The 23,197-nt window shown below is 38.4% G+C and overlaps 1 protein-coding gene across 1 annotated transcript in view; it reads left to right on the top strand.

Annotated features, from left to right (window-relative positions):
* EXOC4 (exocyst complex component 4) overlaps positions 1-23,197 on the top strand; it is a 675,663-nt gene that overhangs the window by 74,758 nt on the left and 577,708 nt on the right. Inside the window, exons 6-7 of the mRNA XM_084896566.1 lie at positions 5,274-5,517; positions 21,345-21,519. Of these exons, the coding sequence (XP_084752692.1) occupies positions 5,274-5,517; positions 21,345-21,519 (419 nt within the window). The remainder of the gene's footprint in view (positions 1-5,273; positions 5,518-21,344; positions 21,520-23,197) is intronic.

Here is a 23,197-nt window from a genome sequence, read left to right as displayed (position 1 = left end):
TAATGCTATCCACACTTTACAGATGAAGAAATTGAGGCCCAGCAATATTTAATGGCTTGAGAGATCATGCAACTAGAAAGTGGTAGAGATGGTAATGAAATCTAACATGTGTGATGCCATGCTTTTGTTCTTTCTATTACATCATGCTGTCTTCCTGAGCAGTTGAACTTACAAAAACATACATTAACAAATGCCTGCAGTCTAATATATTTTGTGAATATTATTATAAACTATCAATTTATTTATCTTTTCCTTGTCCTCTTATCCTGTGTCCCTTTTCTTTTTTATTAGCTGCTTCTCTGACCTTCAAAGGTACATCCTCCTTGCTCTAAATGGGATGATGAGCTTTGTCTCAAGGGAAACTAATTAAACAGATAGTCTTATTTGTTTTTATTTTAATAAAAGTTTTGCTATTAACCTTCCCCGAATCAAATAAGCCATCTTTAAACCCTTAATCCACGATTACTCATAGAATGACCAGTGCACAGTCACTATGCTTTCAAAAGTCAGGGCAATGTGGGGTTCATCGCCACCTCAGAATGGAAGCCATCCCTGTGCCCAGGCTGAAAACACTCCCCGCTCATGTGAATGATAGCTCCTGGTAGCAGTTTGCAATAGCTTTTGGCAGCCTCCTTTCAGGAGTGGGATATTATATTGTCTGTAGTTTTCTTTCATTTAATCTGTGCCCTCTGGGTCCTTGGTTAACTTTTTTGAAGTACTTTAATCAGGAATCCAAACTCAGGGTAGTTAGTTAACATTTGAAAGACCCTAATTAAGATTCTGTATTCCAGTGGCAACCAGTGCATCAGATCTTGCTCTCTGAGACTGCCCCAGTGGGTGTATCACTTAGAATAAAAGATGTTAGAAGTAATTTTTCATGGTGAAAAGAAAGATATTTAAGATATGTAGTTGACCACTTGCTTCCACTGGGACATGATTGGAGGATAAGGATTGGTGAGTCCAGCAACCTAGCAGTCTAGGTCTAGAGCTTGATCTGGTTCTGGGCTTACAGCCCTGGGAGAATTTCAACTCACCTGGCCAGTCAGTGCAGCATAGGTCTCTGTCTGCTTCTATACCCCGAGTTCATTGGACATGCACTGTGGCTGCACTCATTGTTTGCATTTTTTGTCTACAGAGATATTATTCTCAATTTAGAGGCAGACTATTTACATTTTTTAAAAAAATTATAATTTATATATTATAGTGGTTTTTAAACAAAAGGTAGATTGGATATGTAAAGTATGAAGTTGTGATGACATTTTGATCAGAAGCAGAAGAAATATTTTTTATTAATGGTAACTTTCTTATTTTTTCCTGCTTGAGAATATTGTCAGTATTCTGAGGCCAGGTTCCCAGCTGTGGGAGCAGTATGGTGGGTATGTAATCCTGACACTTTAGTTGTCTAATTTGGCTTGATGATGTTTTGAAGGCTCTTTTTTATATTGAATTCTGTTCCATAGTGGCAGACATTATATAATGTTCTTAAATACATGTAAATTATGTAGGTCAAAAATGTGTTATATAATTTAGGTACTATGCATAATATAAGGGATGACATCAACCAGGAATTTCTATAGTAAATATTGCTGTTATCTCTTATACCTTATTTAACATCTCTATATAAAAGCCTAAATGACCCAATGACAAGTCTCTATGATGTGCACTGACCACCAGGGGGCAGACACTCTACACAGGAGCTGCCCCCTGGTGGTCAGTACACTCCCACAGCTAACCTTGACGGCTGGCCAACCTCTTGCAGTCCCTATCCCACTCGGGCCAGCCCTGATCGGCCCCTTCTCCCCAGCCGCCAACCTCCACAGTCCAGCCTTCTACCCCTCCCTCGCTGGCTGGCTGTGATCTTCCTGATTGGGACTGTGCTAGATGGACCCTGGATCCTATTAGCCCCAATCGCTGGCCAGGCCGAGGGACTCCACATGTGCACAAATTCGTGCATCAGGCTTCTTGTATATAAATATAAATGATAATTGAATATAGCATATTCAATAAAAATTAGTGTTTTACCAGAGCCCTGATCTGCAATTTGATGACTATGGCATATGTTACCAATCTTTTCTTTCCAAGCATATTATGAAAAGAAAACAGCCAGGGATTGGTTTAGATTTCTTTCTGTACTTACTGGGAAACAAAGAAGTAATTTTCTTTTATAAAATATTTACTACATAAATGGATCGTTCACCTTGTTTATCTTTTTAAATGGGTTATCTATAATATAGGTATAGCTACTTAGCTATAGGCTTAGTGATCAGAGATACATAGATTTACACTGTGGTTAGTAGAACCATGGAATTGTAGAGCTTTAAAGGACTGTAGATATCATCTAGTTAAATATTCCACGAGTCCCGAAGTGTCTTAGTAAACCTCCTTTAGGACTCCATGCTGAAGCTCAGCTAGTGACATCATTTACACCCACTTAGACATGGATATGTGGATGTAGAGGATGTAAATGCATGCCTGCCTGTCTAATAAAAAACAGTTGGGGCCAGTAGGATTTTAGTAGAAATAACTGGTTAAAGGACACGAGAGTCTTTTATCATTTAGCACTGTTCTACCAGTGAAAGTCTTTAAAACCCGGTTCAGGAAATCCTCACTTAAGACACTCGAAGCAAAAACTTTGCAGATAAGAAATTGGAAAAGGGAGTAAGGTGTTTCTGTTTTTTAAAGAGTTCTAAAACCCACACACTGAGTGCGTATTCTTGCAATATAGATACAAGGGAACGATGTGGAGTGTGGTAGTTTAGAAATATGTGCTGTGAGTCCTTACTGAATTTCAGCTAAATTATTTTGTACAAGGCTTTTCCATAAAGTACCAATAACTATCTGACATCACAGGGTTTTTGTGATTATTAGACTAGTCTTCATGGTTGATTATATTATCCTTTTAAATTGCCTTTTAATTTTCAGCTGATGTAAGTGAAATAGATACTATAAATTAATTAATATTGGATCTGTTCCGTGTTTATGCTCTAGGAGATTTCAGGAGACAAGCAGATAGATAAGGTTCTAAACAAATGTGCCATTCGGGGCGGTGGCATTTTAATATTCATACCTTGCTTATTTGTTATTTTTAATAGGCTATCTATTATATTAATGTGAATGTAATGTAGGACTTTATTGACTTAAACTATATTTATCTTATCACAAGTCACTCTTGTGGAATGTAGCTGTCATTTTCAGGTGGCCCTTTGCATTGTCCTTTTTGTTACTTATAGATCCTCTTTTTTGAAGATCATTTTGTCTCAGTTAAATGTCTATTACATTCCTTCTGCCTGAAGTTCTGCTTATCTTTTCGCTTCATTTCCCCTTCTAACAGGTTGAATTTAGATAGTCCCTTGGCTCTTAAATACTTTTCTCATTTTGCCTTTGAGGTTGGTCTTGAAGGATGGAATAATTTTGTGGCCTGAGGTGTCTAGCTCTTTGTGTATAAAACAAAACTTGCAACTAAAATGCGTATTCTTGAAATGTCACTTTTGGAAATATCAATGGCTTTTTTGATTTGCCTTCCGAATTGATTGGCATGTGATCTTTAGAGGCTTACAGCTTCTTGGTTTTACTTCCAGTTTACTAAAAAAACTTAAATTTAAATACCATATCATCACATGCCCTCTATTCTGTGAGGAAAACCACATGCATTTGGTTGTTATTTATGTCTTTCCTCTAGGGGATTTTAGGGATCTGTTGAATCTAAGTAAGACAACAGCATCAGGGATAAATATGCAGAGGACCTACTTTAGATTAAGGCTATATAAGTAATTATATTATTAAATACCTTTGGTTTGTATTTATGTTCATTTTATGAATTAGGAGCAAGACACAGGACTGAGGAGAATAGCCTACTTGTTATCTGGAGTAGAGGTTTTAGGAAATGTATTTAGTGGTTACAAGGACTTACTCCATATACTGGGTATTTTCATTTAGGGAATGAAGTAAACATGTTTCAGTGCATTCCACTAGTGCCAAACAACCCAGACTGAGCTTGTTGTATAGTTGAGCTTGAATCTTCTAAAGAAGGATGGATGCATCAATCAGAATAGCACCTATTTAAAAAATGATCCAGTTGTTTTGAGGAGTGGAGGAGAGGGGAGGATGGGAAAACATTATTAGAGTCCATGGTTGTTTGTATTCACTTTTGCTTTGTCTTTCCTAATCCAGCCACTTGTAAAATTAGAGAATTATTTTTTGGCCAGGAGTTTTCAGCTGGTGCTTCTTTTTTCTTTTGGCATAGTGCTGGCTCTGAAATCATAGGAGACGCTTTGTGTATATGTGTATTCGCTTGAGGGAAGGGCCTGTGGATTTCAGCAGATAACAAACCTCAGATTCCAGTCCCACCTACTTCCCAAGTTCTCACAGGGCTAAGAACACTGTGCCAGATGTTTCTTCCATTTCAAATCCAGGTAGCTTGGATGAAAGACCTAGAGAGACTACTGACATATACATGTAGGTTCTCAGAAAACCTACATGTATTAGCAAAGCAGTCTTCAGTAGATAATAATCTTATGCTTGACATACCCTCAAAGTTTTGTCTCACTTGCATGCATTATTTTTCCTTTACTTTTTTCATCTCTTTTATAATTTGTTTTAATTTAATCTTATTTACCTCTTCTTCATGTATTTATAAATATCTTTATATCAAGCTACTTATCTCTTCTAACTAATAAATAGGAATTTGATACTATGGTCTGTCTCTTTAGAATTCTCATGCCAAGTGTGACATTTTATAAACAGTGAATGCTTAATAAATGTCATAAACTAACTGACTCATTCTGGAAGTGGTAGTCTATGGAAACTTCCCATGGAGATTTGCTTTCTTGCTGTTAATTGTTTCTATCTCTTATTACTAACCAATTGGGATGGATTGAGGGATGTACTGTTTTTGTATGATTCTTACTTACTATGCAAATATAATTTAATTACAAATATAATTGAAAAATCTCTATTTAAAAAAATTTAAATTCATTTTTAGAGAGAGAGGAAGGAAGAGGGAGAGAGAGAAACATCAATGTGAAAGCAAAACTTCCACTGGCTGCCTACTGTACACCCCCTACCAGGGATCCATTCTGCAACCTGGGCATATGCCTTGACTGGGAAAAGAACTGGCAACCTTTCAGTGTATGGGACAATGCTCAACCAACTGAGCCACACCAGCCAAAGCTTCTCTGATTTCTTTAAGGGAGCAATCAAAGCAGTGAATCCATGTGACAGACCCATTGTGTTTTTGAACTTTGTGATGGAACCTGTGTTTATTTTTTTTACAGTGAGAGAGATAAACCTACAGGACATCAAGGAGGACTTGGACTTGGATCCAGAGGAAAACAGCACCCTTTTTATGGGCATCCTCATCAAGGGGCTTGCCAAACTGAAGAAGATCCCGGAGACCGTTAAGGCCATCAAAGAGCGCTTGGAGCAGGAGCTCCAACAGATTGTGAAGAGGTCTACCACCCAGGTGGCGGACAGCAGCTATCAGAGGGGAGAGAACCTCACTGCGGACAACCAGCCAAGGTACGTGGGGTGCAGTTCCTGTGTTTGATAGCTATTGTACCTTTTCTAGGGCGGGAGGTAAGTAATTATCTTCTTTTGATGCTATTTCTTGAACTTGGGCTACTATAGTTCATATAAACTCAATTGGTGAAAACATCTTGAATAGGTATAATTCAGCTGGCTTTCCCCCCCGCTCCCCCAGCTGGCTTTTGACATATGTAGTTGCAAAGTTTCAAAGCATTTTGTTCAGATGCAAATGAAAAAATATAGCAATTATTGGATATTTACTAAGTATTAAGCAGAATTCAAGGCAATTTGTATATATTATGTCATTAAGTATCACTACAGCTTTATGAACTACTTATTAGCCATAATTTACAGTTAGGGAAATGGGCCTCAAAGATTAAGTAATTAGTCAAGGTCACAGAGCAAGTGACTCATCTTGGAGTTGAATGCAAGACCATGGTCCTTCTTGTCCCGTGTTTTGCCCTCTAATATGTGTATATTTGTCAGTAGGCAAATCAGACTCAGGAATTATTGTATCCATTGAAAACAACTAATTGGATTGGGATTTCATACTTCTTGTTTCCTAAGGGGAAAACTGAAACTGGGCTCTGATCCAAACTCCGTCTTGACTGTCAGGCACTGGGACAGCACGTCTGTCAAACCAGAGTCTAGGGCACTGCAGGCTAATGCCATCTGATGGTGGGACCAGAGCTTTGAAATGGAGGCTTTCCTAGAAAATCCAGGATCCACTTTGTCCTCTTCCTCCTCTGCTTTTACCCCGAGCTCTCCACATACACCAGACATGGACAAGGCAGGGATTTGCATGGGGGAAACTACAGTTTCATCTGAGAGCACAGGGCACAGCAAGGCATGTCTTCTGAGTTCAAGTCATGTGAGTTTTTCTGGAAAGGCATCAGAATCTTGTTGACATACTGTGAAGGAAATTCTGCTATTTGTTAGGGCTTACATTTTTTTCTTTAGAGAAGATACGTTTTAAGGGAAATAATAATAGCTCACTTAGTATAGCATTCCCCATACTTTACATTTTTTTTTTTGGAAAAACAGTGTACGCTGTTTTCATTTTTATATACTTTTATGTTTCTAAATAACAATAATTTAAAATTTCAACATTAATTCCCTTGTAAACTTCATTCAGAAGTACAATGAAGTTGTTGAAGAAACCGTCCTTCACCCCTCCCCTGCCATAGAATATTTCAGAGCACATGTGATGAGCATGGGTTTGGGAGTTGAGCAGACCTGACTAAGGAGAATAACACCTGCTTCATTGGGTTGCTGGCATTAGAGGAGGAGATATGGTTAGACATTAGTTGGGAGTGCCAGTATTTGTATTGGTGTGTATTAATACACACATTTATTTATTCTTGTTTCCTTCCTCAACTTCATGTTCTTTGATCACTCACAGTGTGACCCAAATAGGCTGGGACTGGTTCTGAATTGAATTTTTCTTCGTTGCCCGGTGCCTGGATTTCCTTGATGACCTTTTGCCTCCTTATTAATGAACACTCCCGAATTCCAGCTCTCTGTGCCCTGTTGCTGCAAGCCCCTAGATGAATACGCTGAACTTTCATAGGGAAATAACATGACTGTAGTATATATTGGAAATAAAACGAAAGGGCACGGATCAATAACTTTGCTGCAGATCTCATTACAGTGCCCTTAAAAGCAATGTGTCTTTCAAAGGATTTTGACCTCTTCCTCTTCTGTTCCCTAAGCCCCTTGCAGAATTCACGAGTGGAAATTGCAGCAGTAGATGTGGAAATTCAGCATACTACCCTGGAGATAATAAATGTTTCTCTAGGAGGAATGAGTCAGCAAGAGGGTTTTTTCCCCTTCTCTAAGTTTTGTTTTTGTCAATATTTTAAAGGCTTATGTAGGCAGGATATATTGGACAGGAGCAAGTGAACAACCAAGCTATCCAAAACATGATCTCATTTTATAACATGTACAAATCTGAAATTTTGGGCCCCAAATTTTTGGGATAAAATAGTACAGGGAAAGCGAATATCTGAAGTGAACAACTTAAAAAAAGTAAATTCAATTTATTGGGGTGACATTGGTTGATAAAATGATACAGCTTTCAAGTGTTCAGTTCTTTTAAAAAATGTATTTTTATTGATTTCAGAGAGGAAGGAAGAGGGAGAGAGAGAGAGAGAGAGAAATATCAATGATGAGAGAGAATCATTGATAGGTTGCCTCCTGCACACCCCACAATGGGGATCAAACCCATGAACTGGGCATGTGCCCTGACCTGGTATTGAACTGTGACCTCCTGGTTCACAGGTTGGTGCTCAACCACTAAGCCCTGCAGCTGGGTTCATGTGTTCAGTTCTGTAACACATCACCTGTAGTTTGCATTGTGTTTACCACACAAAGTCAAATCTCCTTCCTTCGCCACATTTGACTCCTTTACCCTGTACTATCTCCTCCCCAACCCCCTTCCTTTCCCTCTTATATAGTGAACCACTTTTTGGTTCAAATTCTTGGGCTGGCACCCAGTGACTGATGATTTTGAGCTTGTCTGTGAGCTATCAAATGCTTTATAATGTCTCAAGAATTACCTTGGACTGTCAAATTACAGCAGGAAGGCTGGGTAGTGTTGGGGAGAGGGGAAAGAGATCAACCAAAGGACTTGTATGCATGCATATAACATAACCAATGGACACAAGACACTGGGGGTGGGTGGGATGAGAGCATGTAACAGGGGGTAGGGGAGGCTGGGGAAGGTCTATGGGGGGGGGGGAAAGATACATGTACTATTATATGTAATACTTTAAACAATAAAATAAAATTAAAAGAAAAAAAGAATTACCTTGGAAACGTCATTGAAAAGTGATGATTTTCATTGCTGCTTCTTAGAGGTTTAAAATTTGAGAAAGGATAGTGTCAGATTATCCCTTGAAGCTTGCATGGTACTTTGTGTTCATCGAATTTTACTGGGTGGTGTTAGTGGCATTTAGAGAGCAGTAAAGTCACAATATTTTGCATAATATATATATATATATATATATATATATTACCATTACATCCAAGGATTCTAAGCCAAAGGTAAGAATCTGTTTATCGAAAATTGAAGCATTGCCAAAAAGAACTATGATCCTTTCTTCTCCAGCATGCATATTTTCTCTCTCCCAAGTGGGAGGAAAAAAAAAAAAAAAGACTATTAGAAATCATTAGCATATAAATGCTACTCTGAGGCAAGATACCATTTCTATAACTTTTTCTAAAAGTTTCATTGTTTAATATCATCCTATTAAATATATTCTGGTTGTGATGCATTGCAGGCTTGTTTTCATTTGTTTTTATGTAGAGAATTAATGTTGCGTGCTACTTTGCTAGAAGAGTGGAAGGAACCAAGCTAGAATTCCGTCTTTTTTTCACTTCCTGCAGAGCCCGTGTACTTTCACAGCCAGTTTTTAAAAAATCACTTGAATGATCTTATTATTTTATTTTTGATCCCCAAGCTATCTAAACTAAAATTCCCAAAATATCTGCTGTCTCTTTATAGGAGAAATATTTTGTCATTCATAATCTATCTAGTGTCTATAAACCTCTACTTACTATTAAAAGAAAATATTCAACTACTATTGTTGCCAAATTGATAAACATTAGGGCAACATGTGCATTGCCAATCTCCCAGGACCACCCGCTACCCATCATGTCCTCAGAAAGGCAGGCAGTGTCTTCAATTTCAGCTCTCCAACTCCTGCTGCCTAATCATTGATTCTTTCCCCGAATCTAGCTCATGAGCATTTTCACATCATTTTTGTTTTAAAGAAGCTAGAAGAAGGTCTCTAATAAAAAGCATGAAGAAAACACAGAAGAAATAAAATCTCCTCAAAGGTGCCATAGAAAAGGAAAGAGAAAAGAATGTGGGAAAAGAATGATTGGCATGTGTGAGGCCACTACATCATCTATTTGAAAATGGTCCTGTTTAAATGTCAAGATAAAATTCATTGCAGGGGGAGGTGCTGGAGGCCTGTTCCACTTTGGCAAAACTGTTGGTCTTGAAGAAGGCAAAAAGGGTTGAATGAGCTGGAGCCATGGCTGCCAGAGAGATCTCTTTCCTTTTTAGAAGGAAACCATTTTGCAGTGTTCCTTGATCTCTCTTATGAATGAAGGAAGATTTTGTCTGATAAAAAAGTAGAGAATGTTGCAATTTCTGTGCTTACTGTCATATTGAAGGAAGGCTCATGGAAAACATAGGGAGGAAATATACTTTAATACTAAAAATAGTTGTGTTTAGATAATAAGGTCGTATATTTTATTTTCTGCTCTATTTTGCAGCTGTTAAGTTATAGGGAAAATAAATTCCTTAATCGAGAATTAATTTGAACTATTATTCAAGCTATTTTAATCAGAAGAAGTCATTAAAAATGAAAATGTGCCCTGGCTGGGTGGATCAGTTGGTTACAGTGTTGTCCTGTGCACCAAAAGGTTGCAGGTTTGATTCCTGGTCAGGGCAAATATCAAGGTTGTGGGTTTGATCCTCATTTGGGTGCTTATGAGAGGCAACCAGTTAATGTTTCTCTTTCACATCAATGTTTCTCTCTCCCCTTCTCTCTCTCTCTCTCTCTCTCTCAAATCAATAAACATATCCTCAGGTGAGGATTAAAAATTAATAATAATAAAATAAAAAGAATAAATTTTTATTATTAAGAAAATGAATAATAATAAAAATAATAATAAAAAAAGAAAAGGCCTATTGGGGGTATTAGTATGGAAAATGTAATATTTGTTTGCAGAGCATTACATTACTTTTTATTATTATTTTATGACTGCTCTAAAAATTGGGAAAAAAATGTTTTAAAAGTTCAGAATCCAGAACTCAGGGTAAGGGTATACTTACAAAGGGGAGGCTTACAAAGTGGTTTCATCTATGAGAAAGTCTAAAGACATAGGCACCAATGTTAGTTTTGTAGTACAAGTAGAGTGTTTATGAAAAGAGAAATAAGTGAGGTATTTTTCATGATTTCTTTAGACATATGGCTAGAGTTGGGCATTTTTTTCTCTCAAATATGTAGCATTTTTTCATCTTCTCTGTCTCTTAGTTACTCTTCTTCTAAATTTCTGAAATGTAAGATTTTTTTTAGACTTGGTCATTTTATTTTACAGAAAAGTCATTTAAGAGCAGCTTTGAAGCCAGGTTAAGCACTGGTCTCTGGGACTTCTGGTAGCCATTCCCAAGTGCTGCATGTCGCACCTGGACATACTTGGAATCAGGAAGGGCCTCGATGTGATTTCAATGAGTAGTTAATTTGAATCAAAACAAGCAAGAAGCAAGTAAATTTGACTTCAGTGATTATGATTCCATTTGATTAAATCGCTAGTTTTGATTACAGATATCAGTGAGAACATGCTTTAAATGCATCCAGCTATTAAATACTGAAGGATAGGATAGGATGAACCAGAGACATATAGAAGAAATTTCACTGTTCCTCAGCTAGACTATATCCCTTGCAGCTTTACTGAAATATTTTCAGAACAAATGGGAGGAATTAATTCTTTACATATGGGACTTATTGCACCAGTTGTTAACTAAAATATACAATTCATTATTATGGAAGGTAGTTCTGATCCCAAATCTATGTACTCTCTAATAGTTCTACATAAATTAATGGATGATGACCTCATAATATGTCAGGTGAGTTAGTAAAGGCAGGAATGTTTTTAGCTCTTTTGTAAATGTGAAGTTGGACAGCTGTTCTTCTGACTATATATTTGCTCTTTGGTTATAGTCTCTAGAGGAAGGGGCTTGGCTAAATGGGCCAGCGGTCTTAATATTACATTTATTTTATTTATTTAAGACAGAACCATTCCTTTAATTATTTTTTTGGGGAAGGGATTCCACACTTACATTCAGTTTAGGGAAACATTTTTTATCAGTATAGAGGTCTTTTCTTAAACACTTAAACAAAACATTGATACATGGGGAGGGGTCCCAGCAGCTCAGGCTCCTCCCCATTGGTTCTCACAAAGCGAGCTTCCTTGTGTGGAGCGGGCAGATGCTTCAGTGGAACCCAGGTAATTTCCTTGGGCCATTTCTGATTATATCTCAGCTCTTAGAGTGCTTTATATGCTTCATCTGTACACTAATTCTCTTGGCAAGAAGCTTGCCCTTAACTTGTTTGTTCAGAACAGAGCCCACCACATGCTGGGTGACACTGGAGACTTCCAGTTTTGCCGTGAACATTGTAGGGCATTCCTTTTCAAACAGGGCCCCTTCGTTCCCTGTATGTGGCCAAAGGAACAACTCCATGTTTTCTAAAAGGCCTACAGAACATACAGTGGGCACCTGTCCTCTTTCCCTGGGTATTAGGCATTTTAACGAGTCACTGGAAGATTGTGGTCCTGTTACATTTCTTCCTTAAATCTCACCTAAGGTTATGTTTATTGATTTTTAAAAAAATATATTCTATTGATTTTATACAGAGAGGAAGGGAGAGAGATAGAGAGTTAGAAACATCGATGAGAGAGAGTCATCGATCAGCTGCCTCTTGCACACCCCCTACTGGGGTTATGCCGCAACCAAGGTACATGCCCTTGACCGGAATCGAACCCGGGTCCCTTAAGTCTCCAAGCCGACGCTCTATCCATTGAGCCAAACCGGTTTCGGCTGATTTTTTTTTTTTTTTTTTTTTGAGAGAGGAAGGGTGGGGAAGGGAAAGAGAGAGAAAGAGAAACATTGATGTGTGAGAGAGACATCAATTTGAGGATCAAACCCACAACCTAGGTATGTGACCTGATTGGGACAATGCTCTAACCAACTGAGCGACCTGGCCAGCACTCAGTATTACATTCTTCAATCTTTGTTTTATATTTGTCAGAGTAAAAAAAAAGAAACCTGCTTTTGATTTCTCTTATTTTACATACTATAGCAGGTTCAAATTAGAGATTGAACCAGTTAAAAGAACAATAGGTAAAACCTATTGCCTGGGTTACTATTGATAACATTTACGTGTCAGCCTTCATGCTGCATTGAAGCCCACTTCTGCATTTGGCAGATGGCGGGAGCTGCCTTAGGTCTTGTCATTCATTTTGTGTACTTGTGGGGGGTCATACAAAAGGTAGTCTGAGCTCAAACTGACACTGTATCGTTTTCATTGTGGAAACACACAAACACTTGTGTCAAATGAAATTTGCAGCCTGATTTAGGAATGGGCACATATTAAAAGCCCAAGAAATTTAATGAGTAAATAAATGAGTGAAAGATGCAAATAAGATAATTTTTAATAAGAAGACTCTGTTGATTTTTAAAAATCCCTCAGCACTGCTTACTGTGTCGGGGGGGAGGGGTCGTCTAAGGATCAACCCCACCAAAGGCACTTGAGAATTAGAAATGCAATTTCTGTGGGGGAGGGATGGTTGAATTGGAATTTCTGGGTGCAGGGCCCACAGGAATATATGCCTGAGGTTATTTTTAGGTATGCTCAAGTTTGCAAACACTCCTTATAACATCACAGACATCACAGAGTTTGCAGTTTTGTAGCATTTATGCTTTGCAAAGCAGTCAGCCATCTGGTGTCTCAGCTGAGTGAACCTCGCTCGCGGCCTCATCACAGGTAGGGGCATCATTATTAATCCCAGATGTACCCAGGGAAATGTGAAAGCAGAAATGATCTGACAGCTCACAAAGCTTGATAGCAGTGGAATTAAGAGTAGAAGTTGTTTCTTTCCACCATGTAAGTTTGCTTCCTGGCTCATGTAAAAATGACATTCCTGACTCATTTCCTGGGCTCGATTTAGTTTTTCCTCTGGACAAGGGTACAATCTGCACTGATATATTCATTCTCCCATCCACACCCCCAATGCGGTCAATGGCAGACCTCTCCAAGATAGCTGGAGTTGCTGGACGTGTTAAGAAGTCTGATCAGCAGCCCCAGAGTAAATGGATCTTAATTATTAATTAGTTCACCTGAGAATCAAACTGATGACTTAGATTCCTACATGATTGATTCCCTGAGGAACCTTGTACATTCTTGTACTAAAACTAATATACAACTAAGTAATAAGAATATTCCCCTAAATTCTTAACTTTTGTTATCTCTAAGAAGTGGAATTATGGATAATTTTTCTAATGTTGCATATGAGGAAATACTATTTTTGAAATGGAGGAAAGCCTCTCCCCCACCACCCTTTATTGACATATAATTGACATATATCGATAACATTGTGAAAGTTTAAGGTATAGAGTGTATTAACTTGATACCCTTACATATTGCAAAATGATTGCCACCATAGGATTAGCTAACACCTGCATTACATCACATGATTACCATTTCTTTTTGTGGCGAGAATATTTAAGATCTCTCTTAGCTACTTTAAGTATATAATACAGTATTACTAACAATAACCAACTACTATGCTATTCATTAGCTCTCCAGAACTTATTCATCATAGAGTTGGGAGTTGGTACTCTCTGTTCACCACCTCCCCATTTCCTCTCTCCCCTAGTCCCTGGCACCCGCCAGTTTTCTTCTTCTTTTTTTTAGATTCCACATCTAAGGGATATCATATAGTGTTTGTCTTTCTCTGACCTATTTCACTTAAGCATAATGCCCTAATAGTCATAAACAGTAGCACATTGCTCTTTCTCATGGCTGAATCATATTACATTATATACAGTTCTAGAGACCCAGTGCATGAATTTTGTGCACGGGTAGGTCTCTAGTTGCTGCTGGCTGCCCACTGGGGCCTGCCTTCTTCTGTGCTGCCTCTGGTGATCAGCGCACATTATAGTGAGCGATTGAACCCTGGTTGGTCGAACTCCCAAGGGGACACTTTGCATATTAGGCTTTATAGATATGCCACATGTTTTTTACCCATTCCTCTGTTGATGGACATGTAGGTTGTTTTTTATTTTATTTTGGCTATTGTAAGCAGTGAACATAGGAGGGCAGATAACTCTTTTGAGATCCTGTTGTTATTGCCTTTGGGTGTACACCAGAAGTGGGATTTCTGGATCATTTAGTAGTTCTGTTTTTTACTTTTTTGAGGAAGCTCCATACTATTTTTCATATTGGTTGCACCAGTTTACATTTCTACCTAACAGTGCACAAGGTATCCTTGTTTCTTGGCTTTGATGATAGCCATTCTAATATGTAAGGTGATATCTCATTGTGATTTTAATTTGTATTTTTCTGATGCTTAGTATGTTGGCCATCTTCTCATTTACCTTTGGCCATTTGTATGTCTTCTTTGGAAAAATGTCTATTTCAGTTCCTCTGTTTACTTAAAAATTGGATTGTGATGTTTTTGTTTTTGATTTGTGTTAGTTTTTTTTTAATATATTAGATTATTAACCCCTTATCGGATATATGATTTGCAAATATGTTCTCACATTCCATGGGTTGCTTTTCATTTTGTTGATGAGTTTCTTTTGCTCTACAAAGCTTTTTAATTTGATATAGTCCCACTCATTTGTTTTTTTCTTTTGTTACTTTTGCTTTTGTTGTCAAATACAAAATATTGTTGCCAAAACTGATATCAAGTAGATTACCCCTATGTTTTCTTCTAAGATTTTATAGTTCCAGCTCTTATATTCAAGTTTTGAATTCATTTTGAGTTGATTTTGTGTATGGTGTAAGAATAATGCTCGAGTTTCAGTCTTTTGCATGTGGTTGTCTCGTTTTCCCAATACCTTTTATTGCAGGGATTGTCACAGGGCTGATGAAAGAATGATACTAAAACTTTAGTTAAAAGGAAAGGGTTCTGGGTTTATTGTGTAATTGTAGTCATTAATTTGCTACATGTTAGAATGGGAAATTCAGTTGCAATCACCCTTCTGGAATTCAGGAGAGGCTGATTTGGCCAGCAGGGAACGGACAGAGGAAGGAAATGACTGGAAACAGGATCCAATTTAGTCTTCCTTTTATTTTTACTGTTTTTCAGTCTAGGCTGCTAATAGTTATTTCCTGTTCTTTTCATAGTGCAGATGGAGAGTTAGTCAGCACTTCTCAAATAGTAACTTCTTTTCACATGAAGATTGTTATTAATAAGTGGTAGAACTTATTTCTACCCCTTAATAGTAGGCATTAGATAACCTTAATGATGTCTTGTTTGAAATGAAAAATACTACTAGCTTAGCCATGCTTATTAGGAAAATGTGTATGTAAGATATAGGCATGTAACACTAAGACCATTTTGGTATGAAATATTTGATCATCAGTTTCTTCTATTTTCCTACTTTTATTTTTTTAGAAATATATTTTTATTGATTTCAGAGAGGAAGAGAGAGGGGAGAGAAATAAAAAATCAATGATGAGAGAGAATCATTGATTGACTGCCTCCTGCATGCTCCCGACTGGGGATAGAGCTCGGAACCCGGGCATGTGCCCTGACCAGGAATTGAACCATGACCTTCTGGTTCATAGTTCGATGCTCAACCATTGAGCCATGCTGATTGGGCAGATGATCAGTTTCTTTTAATTTCTTGTATAAAAGCTATGATCTGCTTTCATTACTTTTCCCATCGTTCAGAGCATAATAGTAACAGGGAAATAGATACTGTGGTTATTACCTTGGTCTGTCAGTGTGGAAATGCAGACCCCTCGTATTAGGGTCTAAGCAGAGAAGTAGCAGAACAGAACTGATTTCCTCCCGTGTCTGTGTCTTTGTTTCATGATCAAGTAAGGCAGTCTCTTGGCTGCAGACATGGGTTTTCCAGCCAAATAACTAATTCAAGGTCTCCTGGATGTTAAATTTAGATCCAGACAGTCGTATCTCACCTTAAAAATTAAACATTTTTCACAGCTTGATGATAGAGCTTTATATCATAAGCATTTCTTTTCTCGTGCAGTTGTGACTGTTCCTTAAAAATTTATTCTCTTACTCCTTTGCCTTTTCCCCTGGTGTCACTTGAAGGTGAGACACAAAGGATTAGCTGTGGGTAGGAAGTTAGTAAAAGATCTGGGAGTATAAGGGACATTTTACTTATAGCTACAAGAAGGCTGTTTTAACATTTGCCAGGTAATTGGATTTAAACAAATATTTTCATCTTGACACTTCTAATTTTTTCACATAAAATAGATTTATTACAGTATTATTAAAATTAGCTTTGAATACATGTATCTTTCTGCTTGTAAGTATACATCTTTTGGGTCTCATATTTTGGCTGATAAGTTTATCTTTTTGAGAGATAATTTAGTAGTTTTCTAAAATCAGGATATTCTACACAACGAACTGATTTCCTCATCAATCATACCTCTCCATCTACTGCATCTCATTTTTTTCATTTTTCATTTTTAGCTTATTTTTTATTTTCTGAAGGGAGAGAGGGATGGAGGGGAGAAGGGGAGAGAGAGAGAAAGAGAGAGAGAGAGAGAGAGAGAGAGAGAGAGAGAGAGAGAGAGAGAGAGAGAGAGAACACACACATTGATTGGCATGTGCCCCGACTGGGAATTGAACTTGCCGCCCTTTAGTGCATGGAATGACACTCCAGCCAACTGAGTCACACTGACCAGGGCATCATTATTTTCATCTGTTCATTCAACAGATACTCATTTATCACTTATCAGGTTCTGGATATCATGACAAATACTAGAATGCAGTGATAAGTCAGACATAGTCCTTACCCTCAACAAGTTTATAGTCCAGAGTGGGAGAGGCAGGGATCAGAGGAAAGGAGACTAGTTTGAAGATTATTTTAATAATCTAGGGGTATGGGGTGATATGATCTGAATTAGCAAAGTAGCAGTGGCAATGGAGTGAAGTATGACATTTGAGGGATAATGAAGAGGTAGAAGTAAAAGAATTTGGTGGTTGATTGGATTGGAGAGGGAGGGGGTGGATGGGATGATTTGCTGGGATAATTGGTGCCATTCACTGACTTAGGGAACATGGAGAAGTAGGTTTGAGGAAGAATACAATGAGTTCCATTGAAGGCATGCTGTTTGAAGTCTACAGTGCTGGGGAGCGACCTGGCCCGCAGATGTTTGGGAGTTATTAGCAGTTGGATAACCGAGGAACCAAGGATGGAGTGGTCAGTGAGCTCACTCAGAGAGGGCATGAGGATGAGAAGATTTCACAGCATTTAAGGAAGCAGCCCCTGAGACGAGCAACCAGAGGTCTGGGAGGGAAGCAGAGTGCAGTTCTGTGGAACTGAGGAGAAGGCAGTGTCTGTGGGAGTGGGAGGTCAATAGAAGCAAGTGCTGCACTCATTTGAATAAGGACTGAAAAGAGTCTATCAGAATGAGTAAACTGATTATCTGAGATTTAGCAAGACTTTCTTAGTAGAATACTGAAGGGCTAAACTGGTTTGCAGTGAAAAAGTAAAGGCAGTATAGATCGCTGTCTTTCTAGGCGGGGTTTTCCTTAGATATTCTAAATACAAATCCTTTATCAGATACTAGAGGCCTGGTGCATGAAATTTGGGGGTGGGGGTCCTTCAGCCTGGCCTGTGCCCTCTTGCAGTCCAGGAGCCCTGCAATTGATCACCCTGCAGAGAGAGGCCCCAACCACCGCCACCTGCCCCGTAGCCTGGGCCTCCCTCTTTGGGGCAATTGTGGGCGATGGCGGGGTCCCCCAACCAATCGCATTGCACCTTCCTTGGTGGCAGCAGTCAGTGCTGGGTCACCGTGGTGCACGAGACCCAGGACTGACTTCCGCTGTGCCAGTGGCTGTGGCAGTCAGTGCCAGCTTGCTGTGGCACCTGAGACCCAGGAGGAACCAAGAGGTCAGCAGTTGATCCTGCTCGCCAGTCCCTGCCCACTCAAGCCTGCTGTGCATTCAGTTGTCCGTTAGGTTGTTTTGGACATTATGCACCCTAACTCTTTATATATTAGGATGTGATTTGCAAATATTTTCTCCCATTCTGTGGGTTGTCTTTTACTTTTACGAGGGTATTGTTTGTAGCACAAATGTTTTTAATTTTCATGTTGGAGCCACAGGTTTTATTACTGTTGCCATGATTGTGTGATAATAAGGCAGAGGAGACCTTCCTTCTCTTTGAACTGGCTGGATGTTTCAGAGGAGGCAGATGTACAGGTGGCAGCTCACCCCTCTCACCTGCCTCTTCTCCCTTATTCTTCCCCATGCAGTGTTCCCGTGCTGTGATGGTCTGTCTTGGCCTTGATCCCTCAGGAGTGACAGAACTGGCACTGCCAGCATTCTGTCAAGGGATTGCTGCTTCTGTGTTGTTCTTAGACATTATGGATCTCACTTTAACCTCACTTCCCTGTTAGGACTCTTCCACACAGAGCATTGCCCCTGGTGGCTGAGTTGGCCTTGTCCTTGAGATGTAGCCCCGGTGTGCAGCCACGAGCTTGTGGCCCTGGACGGAGCCAGGCAGCAGCGCCTTCCTTTCAGAGAAGCCCTTCTCTTCAGTGCTTTCTGCTTTATTGCTGCTCTGCAGGCCTATATGTAGACCTTCATGCCATTGGGAAGTGGATGCTGTGCCCCAGGCATCTGGACGTCATGGATCAGTATGATTTCAAAAAATGTTGGAGGTTAACATGAGGTTATTAAGTTTTAATTTTGTCAAGTAGGGACATTTGAGAGAAAGGACCAGGTTCTCCTGTCAGGAGAGTATAAAATATATCAAATTAAATATATTTACCTTTGTGAAAAGTCAATATATGGTCCTATTCTTCTTATTTTGTTACACATACTGAAAAATACGTTATGGTCTGTGGATTGATATTTGGGAACCACAGGCTCACATCGTCAGCATAAATCTTTATTTGAAAAGAGGACCCATTCTTTAATCAAGTACTTACTTTGTGTGATGTCAGATACCAGTTTTATACAGATATGTCTTACACTTAATGAACTATTTTGGCTGTGTTAGACACATCTTTTGTACTTTATCCCTTTCTCTGCTGATAGCACAGATGAGAAAGAATAATTGTTTTAGATATATGTGTGTGTAAATGTGAATTGATCTTTAAAACATTTTAAAAATCACCATTCAAAAGATAGGATGGCTTTTATTTACAAATATAATGTGTAAATTCTGTATTATGTATATTCTAGATTGGGAGTAGTACATAAATTTTTATTGATTCTGTCTCATCTAAATTAAAATGTCAAATGCATGTTAGAGTTTTATCATAACACTGTTATTGGCCATCACTTTGGCACATTAATTATAATAATTGGGCAGTAAAGAAGCCAGAGGAAGAGATAAGATGCTGTATGTTTTGATGAGATTGTAGCCATAACCTCTTATTTATGGTAATGGGATCTTATTAATTGACACTGCTGACAAGCTCTTTTGCTTTCCTTTCCTCCTTTCCAGGTAGGTTTATAAATCTATTTAGGAACTGTGAATGAAAAGCCACACAATATACAATTAAAGTCACATTCCAAATTTTCTGTACCTGTTCGTGGTATACACAGTGAATTCATTCAGCATAATTTGCTGATCCCTGCTAAGTATACAGCGATGTGTAAAACAGGGCCCACACTGGAAGGCTAGCAGTGGAGAAGGGAGGTAGAGTGTCTGTGTATAAATACCTGGGACCCGCATTGTTTGAGTCACATGTGGGAGCCACACTTGGTTAAGTTTCTTAGAAGTAGGATGCAATGCTGTACAAGTTGAGAGGAGGGAAGATTCCCAGCCCATGTGGTAGTGAAGCTGTGAGTCTTAGTGGTAGAGGATCCCCTTTGCTTACATGCCACAAAGCTCTGCCCTCTCCCTGAATGGACATCTGCATTCTAGAATTAGAGTGAGAGGTAGGTGGCAGATGCACTGACATGGAAATCAATGTTTGTTCTAGTCCCAGCTGCCTTGCAACCCCATTTTGTGTCCTTGAGTATATGAAATTGATTTAATAATATGTGTCCAGCATTTCTCACCATGAAAAATGAGATAATGTGGATGACTAAGCTGCTCCCTGTGGTGAAAGTCAGATTGCTTGGCAGGTGTGTATTTTTTTTTAGGCCACTTACACCATGCATTTGAATGGTAGTAAGCACAGCTTTCCACGTCTAAAAGGATTAGTATCCTTACCAAAGTGCCCAATTTATTGCTAGGGAATAGCATATTCCGTGTGACATCTGAACTGGCTGAAAAAGTGCCTGAATTCCTTGAAGAAACTGCTTATAAGAATACAGAGCAGTACTGTTGTAATCACTAAAATATGTTCAAAATGAAACAAATGTTTATGAAGCTGCTACTGCTGGTTTAGGGACTTGGCAATTGGTTTTTAAATTTAAAATATATATATATTTTATTGAATGTTTTTACAGAGAGGAAGAGAGAGGGATAGAGAGCTAGAAACATAGATGAGAGAGAGACATTGATCAGCTGCCTCTTGCACACCCCCCACCGGGGATGTGCCCGCAACCAAGGTACATGCCCTTGACTGGAATCGAACCCGGGACCTTTCAGTCCGCAGGACGACACTCTATCCACTGAGCCAAACCGGTCTTGGCGGTTTTTAAATTTTTATATTATTTCTTTTTTCTATAGTAGAGAAAACAGGCTTAGATAAGTTTTTAAAATATATATATATATTTTATTGATTTTTTACAGAAAGGAAGAGAGAGGGATAGAGAGTTAGAAACATCGATGAGAGAGAATCATCAATCAGCTGCCTCTTGCACACCCCCTGCTGGGGATGTGCCTGCAACCAAGGTACATGCCCTTGACTGGAATCGAACCTGGGTCCCTTTAGTCCGCAGGCTGATGCTCTTATCTACTGAGCCAAACTGGTTTTGGCTAGATAAGTTTTTAAGTTTCTTAGATCAAACAGCTGTTAGAAAACAAACCTGCTGAAATGTGCTGTTTACATGGTCACTAGTTTGTTGGTTTTCTTGCAGGCCAGTGTAACCATCTTTGGTTATATGTTTTAATGTATTTACTTGTTTGATTTTCTGGCTAGGTTACTTTTGGAGCTGCTGGAGTTGCTGTTTGACAAGTTCAATGCTATAGCCACTGCGCACTCTGTGGTCTTGGGATACCTACAGGACACCGTCGTGGCCCCACTGCCTCAGCAGGAAGATGTCAAACTGTACGACATGGCAGATGTGTGGGTGAAGATCCAGGATGTCCTCCAGGTAAGTCCTTTTACAAAGGATGCCATCTCGTCAGAGTAACAGGTTAAGATAACACCACAAAAATCAGCAGCCTAAAACATTTCCTTAGTCATAGGCAGTGAGACAGGAATGTTTCTGTCTGAAGATGATGCTGTTGATCTCATGAACTGCTATCATCTTCAGAGATCTTTCAACAAACTTCTTTTCCAGACTTTAAAATGAGAAGATGTCAGTACCTAGCAACCAAGCTTGTGCAGTATTTGGCTTTTTGTTTTAAGGTACTTTACATCACTGGAATTAGTCATATGTCAAAGTAATCAGTATAAAAATGTTCTTAAATACTATAATACAAACTTCTATGTAGCTTAAGTTTATGACCATTTTCCTACAGTTAACTCTTGTATATATTGGGGTAAATGAGAGGTCAAGAGCTTGTTTTGAGATGAGAATGAATCTATAAGTAGAAATGTATCATTTTGATTGGTTTGGTTAGGATTAGAGAAATGATATTACTGTTTGGTATGATGCTGCAGAGATGGTATTTAGAAATTTTATTATATTTTCTCTCCATGCTTCAGGAAAACATATTTGATTTGGCTAGCTGAAAATTTGAAATACAATTAAGAGTCAGCTGAAACAAATTTGACATCGTTAAATAGAAATGTCTTGGTTGAACAGTACCTACTAATATGGAAAAAATTAAGAATATGTAGGGAATTGAAAAATATAACTGTGCAGGAATGAAATTACTTGCATGGCAAATAGGAATCTTACAGGAATAAATAAATCATGATGGGAAATTGTAGTTATTTTTGACACTATATACATGTTCCTGGTGGGTTGAATGATTAATTCTTGGTTATTCATTCATTAGACATTTTTCTGGCTTAAGTCTGTGTGCTTTATTGATGGTGCTGTAGAAAGAATATAGATTGCAACTATATTCCCTGAGTTCCTTTTGCATTCTGCCAATTACCATACGCCCATAGTAGGTACTGGGTGAATATTTGTGTATTGAATAAAATATCTGTATTGTTCAGAAGCTGGTTATTTAATATTTCATAAATCAGTTTGCCTGTCTGAGGTATAATGCTTAAAGTAAGTTGTGTTAAGTTAGGCCCTAGAGCAAAACTAAAATTGTAAAATAGATGTATAGGTAATAAGTTAGTAAAGGAGAAAAAATTAAATATTGAATAAATACTTGAGTAATCCAAAAGAAAGCAGGAGAGGAAGAATAAAAAATAAAGGACAGCCCTAGCTGGTTTGTCTCAGTGGATAGAGCATCAGCCTGTGGACTGAAGGATCCCGGGCTCTATTCCAATCAAGGGCATGTACCTCAGTTGTAGGCTCCTCCCTGGCCTGGGCCCTGGTCAGGGCTCATAGAGGAGGCAACCAATTGATGTGTTTCTCTCACATTGATGTTTCTCTGTCTTTCCCTCTCTCTTCAACTCTCTTTAAAAATCATTGGAAAAATATCCTTAGATGAGAATAAAAAAAATAAAAAATCAAAGAACAAAGCAAAGATAGGATGAATAGAAAACAAATAGCAAGATGTTAGACTTATCCCAATCATATAAATAATTATATTACATTTAAATGAACTAACCACTTCAATTAAAAAACGGAGTTTGTCATGTGGTTTAAAAACTAAGAACAACAATAACAACAAAAAATAAGACTTAACCATGATATTTATGAA

Source organism: Pipistrellus hanaki (assembly GCF_964339955.1).
Source record: "Pipistrellus hanaki genome assembly, chromosome: 10".
NCBI classification, from domain to species: Eukaryota; Metazoa; Chordata; class Mammalia; order Chiroptera; family Vespertilionidae; genus Pipistrellus; species Pipistrellus hanaki.
Note: the sequence above shows the minus strand (reverse complement) of the source record. Positions and strands in the feature narration are given on the sequence as shown.